Consider the following 12650-nt stretch of genomic DNA (forward strand, 5'->3'; position numbering starts at 1 on the left):
GCCCGCACGGCTCCCGCACTTGTCCCCGGCGCGGCGGGGAGAGCCCGGACCCGGCACGGCCGCTCCCGCTGCGCGTTCGGTTCAGTTCAGCACAGAACGGCCGGGGACACGCGGGAACCGCCGCACGGCCCGGGGCAGCTGTGCGGGGCCCGGGGCAGCTGTGCGGGGGCCCGGCCTCGCCCGCCGCGGAGGCAGCGCCGGGCTGAGACCCCGCTCCCGCCAGGGCCCTGCCGGGGACCGGCCGCGGCTGAGCCGGGAGCGGCTCCCGGGGAGCGGAACGAGCCGCGGCCACGGCCCCGCTCCCCCCGCAGCGGCTCCGCGCCCGGCGCTGCCCCGCCGGGTCTGCGGGCGGGCAGGAACTGCTCTCCGCCCGGCCGGCCGAGCCCGCGAGCCGCCACACTGCAGAGGCCGCCGGCGGCGGGTATAAATAACACAGCGCTGAATGGCGTCTACGCCTCCTTTACTACGCGCCGCGCCCCAGCCCGGCCGGGCGCCGCCGCCGCCGTGACGGACGGGCCGCGGCACCAATGGGGGCGCGCTGGCGGCGGCCCCGCGGCCGCGCTGAATGAGGGCAGGGCGGAGGGCGGGGCGGCGGCGCTGGCCGGGAGCCCGGCGGCGGCTCCGGGGATGGTCCACGCACTGGCGCCGTCACGTGTTGTTCTCCTTGGAGTGAGCCTGAGCCGCGGCGGCGGGCGGAGGGGGCTGGACTGGCGAGCGCGGCCCCCGCCGCCTGTTTTGGTGCGGGGCGCCGGGAAACTCCGAGGAGAAGCCGGCGGAGAAGGAGCTGCCGCGGCGGTGCCCGCTCGCCCGCCGGGCTGGGGCACGGGAGGGGGCCGCGCCGCCGGCCGCTGAGGCGCTGCCGCCTGGAATGAAGAGGAGGAGGAAGAGAGGATGTTCCTTCGGCACTCGGGCTGCCTCCCCTCCCGCCGCTGCCGGGCTGCGCCGCGTGTGGAAATGGCACTTTCTCTGCCTAACGAGATGGGACTGAATGGGGTCGCCAGCCTCCTCCGCACGCACGAGCGGGAGCAGCAGCCTCGGCGCTGATATTTGGGGAAGGGAGGTTGTGTTGTGGGCGTCTTTTTTTTTTTTTTTTTAATTTTTATTTGTTTGTTTTCTCTTTTTTGGGGGAGGGCGAGAGGGGGGAAAGCAGCGTGTATTTTTTGGGTGCAAACCCCGGACTTTGCAAAACAATCTCCGCCCCCGAGAGGATATTTAATCTGCAACAGAGATCGCTGCTCGCGGAGGCAAACTTGAGCCGGGGAAGGGGAGCAGGGAGCGGAAGAAGGGGACCCCCGCCCCGCTCCCGGCCCCGCCGGAGCCCGACCCCTGCAAAGGAAGATGCGTCTCTCCCGGCAGCTGCTCTTGGGACAAGACTTTCGTCTGGACTGATAGAGACTGGACTTTTTAAGGACGAGCTTACCCATCTAAGGGCGATTTGGGCATAAACAGCAACACAAACTCTGATTTGGTGCTGGAAGCTGCCTCGGCCACTGAACAGCTGCTCTCACCCTGCTTCTGTCCCTCCCCCGTCCTGTTCTCAAAAGAGGATCCTGAGCTATTTTGCCGGTTTTTTTTTTTAATTGTTGTTGCATGAATTTTATTTTAGGTGGTTGCCTTTTACGGCTGGCTTGGCTGTTTTGGGGTCTTGCAGACTGCGAGCTGCAGTAGCAGCTCCACCGCCTCTCGTCATGGCTAGCCCCACGGATAATAACGAGGGCTTCTTCTCAGATGTCAGAAAGGTGGGTTACTTGCGCAAACCCAAGAGCATGCATAAACGATTTTTCGTGCTGAGGGCAGCCAGTGAGTCTGGACCCGCCCGGCTGGAGTATTATGAGAATGAGAAGAAATGGAGACACAAGTCAGGGGCCCCCAAGCGCTCTATCCCACTAGAAAGCTGCTTCAACATCAACAAACGGGCTGACTCCAAGAACAAGCACCTGGTGGCCCTCTACACCAAGGACGAGCACTTTGCCATTGCAGCTGACAGCGAGCCTGAACAGGAGAGCTGGTACCAAGCGCTGCTGCAGTTGCACAACAGGGCCAAGGGCCACCACCACCTCCATCACCATCACCACCACCACCACAGCGATGTCACCTTTGGAGGCAGCAGCATGGGACTGGGGGAAGCAGGTGAGGACAGCTATGGTGAGGTAGCCCCTGGCCCAGCTTTTAAGGAAGTTTGGCAAGTAATTCTGAAGCCTAAGGGCCTAGGCCAGACAAAGAACCTGATTGGCATCTACCGCCTGTGCCTGACTAACAAGACCATCAGCTTTGTGAAGCTGAATTCAGATGCGGCTGCTGTGGTGCTGCAGCTGCTCAATATCCGCCGCTGTGGTCACTCTGAGAACTTCTTCTTCATTGAGGTGGGACGCTCAGCTGTCACTGGGCCCGGTGAGTTCTGGATGCAAGTGGATGACTCAGTGGTGGCTCAGAACATGCATGAAACTATCCTGGAGGCCATGCGAGCCATGAGTGAGGAATTCCGGCCCCGCAGCAAGAGCCAGTCCTCCTCAAACTGTTCCAACCCCATCTCTGTGCCCCTTCGCAGCAGGCACCATGTCAACAACCCTCCACCTAGCCAAGTGGGCCTCAGTCGGCGGTCCAGAACCGAGAGCGTCACGGCCACTTCTCCTGCTGGTGGTGGAGGTACAGGTGGCAAACCCAGCTCTTTCCGGGTTCGAGCATCAAGTGATGGGGAAGGCACAATGTCAAGACCTGCCTCTGTGGATGGTAGCCCAGTTAGTCCCAGTGCTAACCGGACTCATTCGCATAGACACCGTGGCAACTCCAGGCTCCATCCTCCACTCAACCACAGCCGGTCCATCCCAATGCCTTCCTCACGCTGCTCTCCTTCAGCCACCAGTCCAGTCAGCCTGTCATCCAGCAGCACGAGTGGCCACGGCTCCACCTCAGACTGCCTGTTTCCACGAAGGTCCAGTGCTTCGGTTTCCGGCTCCCCTAGCGACGGTGGATTTATTTCTTCTGATGAGTACGGTTCCAGCCCATGTGACTTTCGCAGCTCTTTCCGCAGTGTGACCCCTGATTCATTGGGACACACCCCACCAGCCCGGGGTGATGAAGACCTCAACTACATCTGTATGGGGGGGAAGGCCACCTCCTCTTGCTGCAGCTTGGCAGCCCCCAATGGCCACTTCATCCCACGCACCTGCCACCCACAGCAGCAGCCCCGCTATCCTAGTACGCCCTGCTGTCCTCGAGGTGGTAGTGAGGAGGTTGCCGACTTAGAGAAGGCATTCAGGAAGCGGACTCACTCTGCAGGCACTTCACCCACCATCTCCCACCAGAAGACACCCTCACAGTCTTCAGTGGCCTCCATTGAGGAGTACACGGAGATGCTGCCTTCTTACCCCTGTGGCAGCAGCCGGCTGCCCTCCTACCGCCACTCAGCCTTTGTGCCCACTCACTCTTACCCAGAGGAGTGCCTGGAGATGCACCACCTGGACAGTGGCCATCATCGGACCAACTCCGCCCCGCACACGGATGATGGCTACATGCCCATGTCACCTGGTGTAGCCCCTGTGCCCAGTGGTGGGGCGCCCCTAAAGGGTGGTGACTATATGCCCATGAGTCCTAAGAGCGTGTCGGCTCCACAGCAGATCATCAACCCTGGCAGGGGGGGCCGCCACCCTCCAGCCACAGTGGACTCCAACGGCTACATGATGATGTCCCCCAGCGGCAGCTACTCCCCCGACAACAGCTCTGCAGGCTATGGCAAGATCTGGACAAATGGTGCCGGCCACCACCCAAAACTCTCGGTGGAGAGCAACGAAGGGAAGCTCCCCTGCGGCGGCAGCGACTACATCAACATGTCCCCAGCCAGCGGCTCCACCACCAGCACCCCGCCTGACTGTTACTTCGGGGCTGCGGGGCAGCCGGGGGTGGAGGAGGTGGCCACGGCAGCGCACCACAAACCCATCTACTCCTACTTCTCGCTGCCGCGCTCCTTCAAGCACGTGCACCGGCGGGGCGGCGGCAGGCTGGCCGAGGAGGGCAGCCCCCAGCCCCGCATCGCGCTCGGCTCCAACCGCCTCCTCTACGCCGCCGAGGATTCGTCCTCGTCCACCAGCAGCGACAGCCTGGGCGGCGGCGGCGGCCCCGAGGGCGGCCCCCCTCCGCAAGCGCAGCCCCCGCGCAAGGTGGACACGGCCGTGCAGACCAAGGGCCGCCTGGCGCGGCCCACGCGGCTGTCGCTGGGCGGCCCCAAGGCCAGCACCCTGCCCCGCGCCCGCGAGCAGCCCCCGCTGCTGCTGCCCCCGGAGCCCAAGAGCCCCGGCGAGTATGTCAACATCGAGTTCATCGCCGGCGAGAAGCCGCCCTTTCCCTCGGGCGCCCTGGGCATGGCCCTACCGCCGCCGGGCAGCGAGGCGGCCGAGGAGTACATGAACATGGAGCCGGGCCCGCCGCGGGCCCCCTGCCCGCCCGGCTTCGCCGCCGCGCGGGCGGCCCGGCCCGGCCGGGACTACGTGGCGATGCAGCGCGGGGGCGCCGCGGCCGCCGGGGGTTCCTGCTCGGACTGCGCCGACAGCCCGTCCCCCGGCTCGCCCGCCCGCCCGCTCAGCTACGCCGAGGTGCGGGGGGGCCGCGCCGCCCCCGAGAAGCCCCCGCCGGCGGCCGCCACCGCGGCGTCCCCGGAGCTGCCGCGGCCGCCGGCCGAGCTGTCGGCGGCGCCGCCGCGCTCCTCCTCCCTGCTGGGGGGCCTGGGCACGGGCAGCGCCTTCACCCGCGTCAGCCTCAGCCCCGGCCGCAACCAGAGCGCCAAGGTGATCCGCGCCGACCCGCAGGGCGGCCGGCGGCGGCACAGCTCCGAGACCTTCTCGTCCACGCCGAGCGCCGCCCGCGGGGCGCCGGGCGGGCTCGGGGCGCCCTTCCCGTGCGGCGGCGCGGGGGGCGCCGAGGAGGTGAAGCGGCACAGCTCGGCCTCCTTCGAGAACGTGTGGCTGCGGCCCGGCGCGGGGGAGGCGGCCGCCCGCAGGGAGCCGGGAGGCGCGCCCGCCCTGGAGAACGGGCTCAACTACATCGACTTGGACTTGGTGAGGGACTGCGGCCACCGTCGCCACCACCACCCGCACGCCCCCGCCGAGGCGAAGCAGCCGCTGCCGCCGAAGCCCCCGGGGCAGCCGCGCGGGAGCGGCCACTGCGGCGAGGACCTGAGCGCGTACGCCAGCATCAGCTTCCAGAAGCGGGAGGAGATGTAGGAGCCGGGCGCCCGCCGGGGAAGGTGAGCCGGGACGAACCGTGGCTCCGTTCAGGGAATTGAACAGCCCCGGGGAGGCTGCGGGGGTGCCACGCGTTGGGTTGGTTTCCTTGTGCCTTTTGGCCTCAGTGCAGCGTGTTTTAGTGTCAAAAGCAACCAGAAGCCCGGCATCTCTGCGGGTGTCCAGCTGCTGGCCCGCACCTGCGTGGGCCTGGCCGTGCTTCGAAAGCACGCTTGGATGCTCCTGTTCAGCTGGGGATACAATGCTGTGCGTACCGTATTGCCACGTTTCTTTACTTTTCAGAATTACGTGTGCTTCAAAAGTGTGTGGGCGTGAAAGCAAGTTACCTTTGGCTTTGGTCTGGAAACGGGAAACTCCCGTTGTAATCCTAGTTTGGCCAGTAATCACACTCGTGGCCAAGGGTGAAGCAGTGAACCGTGCCAGCACGTGTTCTCCCGTGTGCAGAACATGGCTAACAGCATCCACCTCGCGGGGCTGTGACCAGTGTTAATTCAGTTTTGTTGGAAGGTGCTTTGAATTTGAAAACAGCCTTCAAAGTCTTTAGAGCATTGTATCTGTCACTTGTGTTTCAGTTGATACTAAGTGTGGCTGTCCCACACCCACCACAGTGTTACAAACAGCATAAGAAATGGGCCTTAAGAACTGTCCTTGGCATTGACTGATGCGTTCTGTTTCTTCCTGAAGCTTTTAATTTTTAATTCGGGAAAAACTGCCAGGCTGTTGCACGTTGATTACAGATGTGTAAGATGAGTAGGAGCGTTGTTGCAAGCAGTGTGATGTTTCTGTTGGGTGGGAGCTTCATGGAGCACATCACAAATGTATCTTGTTTCGAGCTCACAAAGTGCACCTGTGTGAGCCGTTTTGTGAAAGGTGAAGAGTGTTTTCACCTTCAGCAGCAGACCAGCACTAGCAGATAGTTATCTAGTTAATCTTGTCACTCGATTTTAGTGAGCGATTTAGGTTTACTACATAGTTGAGCAGCAGCAATCACGGTAGCTTAAGTAGTTACTATGAATATGTGCAATGACACTGGGAGATGAATCTCTTACCACTGTTTACATCGTAAGTTTAATAACCTTACTATTTGTATTGCTTGTTCACTCTGCTCGAGGGAACACTGAGGGCTGGTGTTGGTACCACACCTGTGATCATATGTTCACCATTTTTAAACGTTATGCAACCTTATAACCTGAACAAAAGCAAAACAGTCTCTTCACATTTGCTACTTAGCGCTTGCTGCTGTTGCCCTTTAGAGCAGTGCAATATTAGGTGTTAGTCTTAGGTGACCTGGGATTACCAGGTCGGTTTCAAAGTTCAAGGTAAGGTTTAAGATCAGTGCAAATATTGATGGTCTGGTTGAAATGGCAACTGGTAGGAAATGATTATTTTTGTGGCTACCTGACAGGAGTGTGCTGACTGTCACCATACAGGGTTTGCGACCAAATGTACACAAACTTACACAGCCACACCGTCTCTCTGTTCTGGGATGTGCTTGCAAGAACCCATCTAGACTGTTTTTGAGCTACCTCTTGTTACCCTGGGAATCCATATCTGCTTAGGAGACCGTTGGTGTTATGAACTCTTCAGGAGAGAATTTACCAGAGGATGCAGCAAGTTGTGCAGCAAGTCACTTTGCTGGGAGCATCACTGTTCCCCCCTGCCTGTGCTGTGCTGAGATTGAGGGGCAAGTCTGTGTGCAGGGATATGAGAAGGCGGGTCTGGGAGGGAGCAGTGTCATAACTGCTTACACAGTTTTTTTTTCCAATTGCACTGCTTTCCTTTTGCTGTAGACAACTTATTTCATTGAACTATGCATCATCTTTAACATAAAAGCTGTGGCAGTGCTCTCCATGGTGGTGGTAGGTATGTGCCTACTGTGATTATGCTGTTCAGTGAAAGATTAGGATGTGGAAAACCTAATATAAGAACTGGCTGAAAAATACCATGCAGATGTTTTTCAGGGCAGCATTGTAAAAAGTAGTGTGTAATAGAGTAATTGCTGTTTGAAGTTGGTTCTTATTTCCCAAAATTAGGATTGGACTGAGCAAGCACAGCAGCTTCTGGGAGGCAGGGGAAGAATCAGGTTGTAATTATATGGGGAGTTTGTAGCCATGGCTGTTCCCTTTCCTTTCCCACTGTAAAGCTGTGTTAGTTGCTTGTTACTTTCTCAGACATTAACCCTTTAGACTCTTATTTCCCAGATTTCTTGCCATGAACTGCAACATTCAGCCCGACTAGCCCATCTGTTGAGCATGTTAAGGAAAGAAACCCAATGATGTTTTGTCTGTGTTAAACAAACAGCTATTTTTACAGCTGTTTTTTGACATGTCCTTGTACTTTTTTGCTTTGGAGGTGAAACTTAGTTTTGCCAGGGGAGTTGGCCCATGTAGGTTATACCTTATGCCATTCCTGAGAAAATCTGCCTGGAGGTGAGCGATTTACAGGACTGCAAGCAGTCTGTTTGCACATGCCTGAAAAAGTTGTTGAGCACCTTCAGCCAAACCATTCCCCTGAAGACTCCAGGTGCAGTAGGGGTGCTCCAGTTCCCCAGAGCTTTGCCTGCTTGCTCCCAGCAAGCAGCCAGGCTGTCCAGCCTGGGTCAGCTTCCCTTGTGCTCCTCCTGGCAGGTGAGGCTGTTTGGCTGAGGGTGGGGAGGTTGTGGCTGTTGCTTCTCCTGTTGGTGTCTGAGCAACGTGGAAGAGGAAGGAAAAGCTACTTGGTATGTTTGCAGGTACAGCTGAGAGGTGAAAACATCTGGAGCTGGGAAGGGAAGGTGAAGCTGCAGGGATGAGAACAAGGGATGAGGAAGCCTGCACTAAGTACCCTTTCTTTACTCTCCATCTCTTTCATGGGTTTTTCTTTACACTTTTAATCGCAGAATTGGCAAAGGGACTACACATGCTCTTTTTTTTTTCTCCTCTCTGTAGAGCAGTTTTCCACCCTCTCCATAGGGCAGCCTTCCACCCCACCCCAAAGGCCAAAGCTATCTGGATAACTCTTGTTTTATCCATTGTGGAATTTTCTGGTTTTGCAGTCTACAAGACAAGGACCTCAAATGTTGGCCATTCATCTAATGGGTAAAATGATTGTTGCTGCTTTACTGCAAGCTAGCTAACTCCTTTCCTATTCCCTGCTCTCCTGTCCTTCCCTGCCAGCTGCCTCAAAGTTCTTCAGGCATTAGATTCTGAAGTATTTTTAACTTCTTTCAAGTGTAGTTATTCCTCTTAACATTAAGGATACTGGCTGAAATAATCATGTTGTTTCCCAAATTTAATTGAAAACCATTTCTCTTGCACCCACAGCATTCCTCTGCACTCTCCGATCCCATTGCCTTCCCTGTCATAAATTCTTGGCTGTTTCCAAACAGCTGGCCCTGCCCTGGCTCTCTTCTCTCATCCTTTTAAAAGTGCAGCAGTTTCAATGCAGTTCTGAGTGCTCTCCTGCCCAAACATTTACCTCTCCTTCAGACAACTGGCTACTGTTATGTGTGTCTCGCCTAGCTGGTGACTCTTTGGTGCTTGGATACTCTGATGAGTGGACTTTTGTGCTGTAGCTGGAAGGCCACGTTGCTGCAGTCGCCAGGTCATGCTCGGAAACAGCAGCCTGTGACATGGAGAAAGTGAGGGGAGAGAGCAGTGTAGCCCTAAGGCGTTTTCCTCCTGCTTAGAGTTTTGTATGCATGGATGTGGTGGGCTGACCCTGGCTGGACACCAGGTGCCCACCAAAGCCACTCTGTCACTCTGCTCCTCAGCTGGGCAGGGGAGAGAAAATACAACAAAAAGCTCACGAGTCTCATGACATAAGGGCAGGGAGAGATCACTTAGCACTTACTGTCATGAGCAAAACAGACTGGACTTGGGGAAATTAGTTTTATTACCAATCAGATCAGAGTAGGATAATAGGAAATAAAAACTAAATCTTCAGACACCTACCCCCCACCCCTCCCTTCTTCCTGGGCATAACTTTACTCCCCATTTCTCTACCTCCTCCCCCCAGCAGCACAGGGGTATGTGAATGGGGGTTTTGGTCAGTTCATCACACTCCTCAGGGGGAGGACTCCTCACACTCTTTCCCTGCTCCAGTGTGGGGTCCCTCCCATGGGACACAGTCCTCCAAAAAACTTTTCCGATGTGAGTCCTTCCTGTGGGCTGCAGTTCTACACAAACTGCTCCCGTGTGGGTCTCCCATGGGGTCACAAGTCTTGCCAGGAAATCTGCTCCAGCATGGTCTCCTGTCTCCACAGGGTCTCAGGTCCTGCCAGGAGCCTGCTCCAATGTGCTTTTCCCACAGGGTTACAGACTCCTTAGGGCATCCTCCTGTTCTGGTGTGGAGTCCTCCACAGGCTGCAGGTGGATATCTGCTCTACCATGGACCTCCATAGGTCCTCCATGTGCCTGGAGCACGTCCCCCTGCTTCTGCACTGACCTTGGGGTCTGCAGTGTGGTTTGACATATCCAGGTGGTCTCACATATCCTCACTCCTCTCTCCCTCTGCAGTTGTGCAGTCCTTCTTTCCCTGTCCTAAATACGTTATCCCAGAGGTGCTGCCACTGTCAGTGATGGGCTTGGCCTTGTCCAGCAACAGGTCCCTCTTGGAGCTGTCTGGCATTGGCTCTGTCAGACATGGGGGAAGCTTCCAGCAGCTTCTCAGAGAAGCCACCCCTGTAGCCCCCACTACCAAAACCCTGGCACAGAAATGCAATACTACAGGTGAGCAGATGTTGTGGATCTACTGTGGATCCTGCTTTTGGGATTGCTGTGAGAAGGCTCCTCAGATGAGCAGGGCCTTTCAAGATGAACTGCTGATAGCTTGTGTTCTGAACATATAGTCAAAAGGTATTCCAAAAAGGAAACTATGAGATGTTGGCTCTGGTGAAGCAGGAAAGGCTGTAGTAGGATAGTACCATGAATCCAGGTATGTGGCTTTGATCTCCAAAGCTTCAAAGCCTCATTTCCATTTTGTTGATGAGTTTGAGAACTCCTGAAAGTTGAGTGCTAATAACACTGAATAGAATATGTGTAGTGTAAGCAAGTGGTAACTTGGCTCACTTGCAGCTTTGATGGTGCCTGTTTTGCCCGGTGCATGGGTGGTTTGGGCTGTTTTGGTGATGTAAGAAAATGGAATACAGTACAATGGGAATGCAGCACAGTGGCATCTATGCAGTTGTTAGGCCTTTTACCTGTATCCAGTTAAAGCAAAACACTACTAAGGGAAGAACTAAACATTTGTGTGGGTCTCATGAAAATACACATGATGGTAAACAGAAAATTACTCATGTAGTTCTTGTGTTATATACGTGGGTTTTATTTTTGTTAGGACACTGATTGCTTTTTATTTTATTTTTTCATTAGTTTTCAATAGTTGGGTTCTTTTTGTCAAATTAAAAAACTTAAGGTGGAACAACAGAAACACAGCAGATCATAGAATCCTAGAATATGCTGAGTTGGAAGGGACCCACAAGGGTGCCAAAACAAGACTTGTACAATTAAATTAAGTTTCTAGGGGAAGGTTGTTTCCAGAACTGAAGAACAGAAGTTTCTGTAATTTTGGGTCACCACCAAGGTAAATACCAGTGTGTTATGAAAGTTTTCCATGCTTTATGGGTATTACTGTAGACAAAACAGTGCATTTCTTACTGTATGCACACACCACTTTTCCCATAGCTAATTATTTGCCAAAATTGAGCCTGTGTCTCCACATACTTGTGTATTTGCAGTTCTTCTGTTTAACAAGACCACAAGCTTATAATTAATGGCTTTAGGTGTTTCTCTTTTGTCTTCCTGGCTTAGAAATTGAAACTGAATGATTTATAAACAAATTCAGATAATTATGAAGTACTATCTGGACTTCTTTAGCACACATTTAATTAATGTTTAAACTGGTTTCTGAATGTGGTTTAAATTTAAAAATGAAACAGGACATCGCAGGGTGAGGATAATGCTCATTTTTAACTAGCAACTGTAGGGAAATCATATGTTTCCTTAGATAACTCTCATAAATACAGAATTACAACTCAAATAAAATGCAGCAAGCAGCTGTGAAGTGGGAATGTTATCTGACCAATGTCTTGAGTATGTTGCGTTTTTTCAGGACCACTTTATATTAGCTAAAATTTTTATATTCATTAGGACTGTAGAGTTTTCATGACTTCATAAATACGTGAGTACAAGTACTGAAAGTAAATGTACTTGAATGTTCTTTTGAGTAAGTTGCACTAAGTGCAACTATAGCTTGTTTGTGAAGAAAGTGGGGTGGCTTTTTCCAGTTTTTTGAAGCTCTGAAAGTGGATCTGTTCAGAATTGATTATTGTGTAAATAAAGTCACGTAAGCTGTAAAAAAATAATTTTAGTCTCCAGCAATATGGAAGAGAAAGAGATATTATTTTCCAAAACTAATTTTATTTTAGGTTTAACCTCTGTGCCAGGTCTCAATAGAAGCTGACAACTGCATTTGATTGACAGAGTTACACAAACCAGTACTCTTAAGAGAAGAGAGGAAAAAGGAGGGGAAAGCTGTTCACGGGACCTGTACTGTGGCTGGAAGGGAGACTGTGGGTTGCTGACTTAAAACAGTGGGGAAGGTGAGGTACAGGTTTGGGAGCAGCTGTGGAAACTGGGATGGGAAGGAGATGGAAATGAGAGAGAGAAATTACTTGGGGAACACAGAGAAACTACAGTATGATGATGAGGATGGAGAGAATTGCAAAGTGCTTGGGGTCTGAAGGGAATTGGGATGGTGATACTTGAAAGTCTGAGGATGAGTGTAGAGTAATGTGGACAGCCTGGATATACACAGGGAGTTAGAGGCGCTCATTTTGCACTGTACTGCAGTTTTCTGAAGGTGTTTTTGCTTCTGTATTTTTCTTTTGATCTTTGTTACTGGGATAGACACTCTGTTTAGGAAGCACATGTGTTCCTTCCTTGTGATTAGATTTTATTTTGTTTTAGTATTTGGATATTCTGCTGACCTTAACAGGATGATGTAAGGTAAGCAGAATTTGCCTCCAGCTTTTCTTTCCTGAACTCTTTGTTTTGTAGCATCCCTGTCATGACCACAGCAGTAAACCACAGGTATGAATCTGAATTAGGTACAAGACAAATCAGAATGAGTGAATTTTAACATTAAACCCCCTTGATTTTATAAAATACATATAATAAAAGGAGAACTATATTCACACAGGTTTTTTTAACTACAGTATTTTCTTCTTTACACTCTACTACTTGGACAGTTATAAATTTGATTAAAAATGGGGTTCATTATTTTAATAATTTGCCCTATTGATTAGTAACTATAGATGCCTATGTGTTTTTTAAATTTAAAGAATACTTTGTAAAACCAAATTTCAAATGACAAAGCTATTTTGGCTTGCTACAGCAGATCTTGTGTTTTTCATTTTGTGGTAAAAGCTGCAAC

At 53.2% G+C, this 12650-nt stretch overlaps 1 protein-coding gene across 1 annotated transcript in view; it reads left to right on the plus strand.

The window, feature by feature from the left end:
• The first annotated feature begins 673 nt into the window (after positions 1 to 673).
• IRS1 (insulin receptor substrate 1) overlaps positions 674 to 12650 on the plus strand; it is a 50254-nt gene continuing 38277 nt past the window's right edge. The window contains exon 1 of the mRNA XM_064666500.1: positions 674 to 5239. Within this exon, the coding sequence (XP_064522570.1) occupies positions 1689 to 5216 (3528 nt within the window). The 5' untranslated portion in view covers positions 674 to 1688 and the 3' untranslated portion in view covers positions 5217 to 5239. The remainder of the gene's footprint in view (positions 5240 to 12650) is intronic.

Source organism: Pseudopipra pipra, chromosome 10 (genome assembly GCF_036250125.1).
Source record: "Pseudopipra pipra isolate bDixPip1 chromosome 10, bDixPip1.hap1, whole genome shotgun sequence".
Classification (NCBI taxonomy): domain Eukaryota; kingdom Metazoa; phylum Chordata; class Aves; order Passeriformes; family Pipridae; genus Pseudopipra; species Pseudopipra pipra.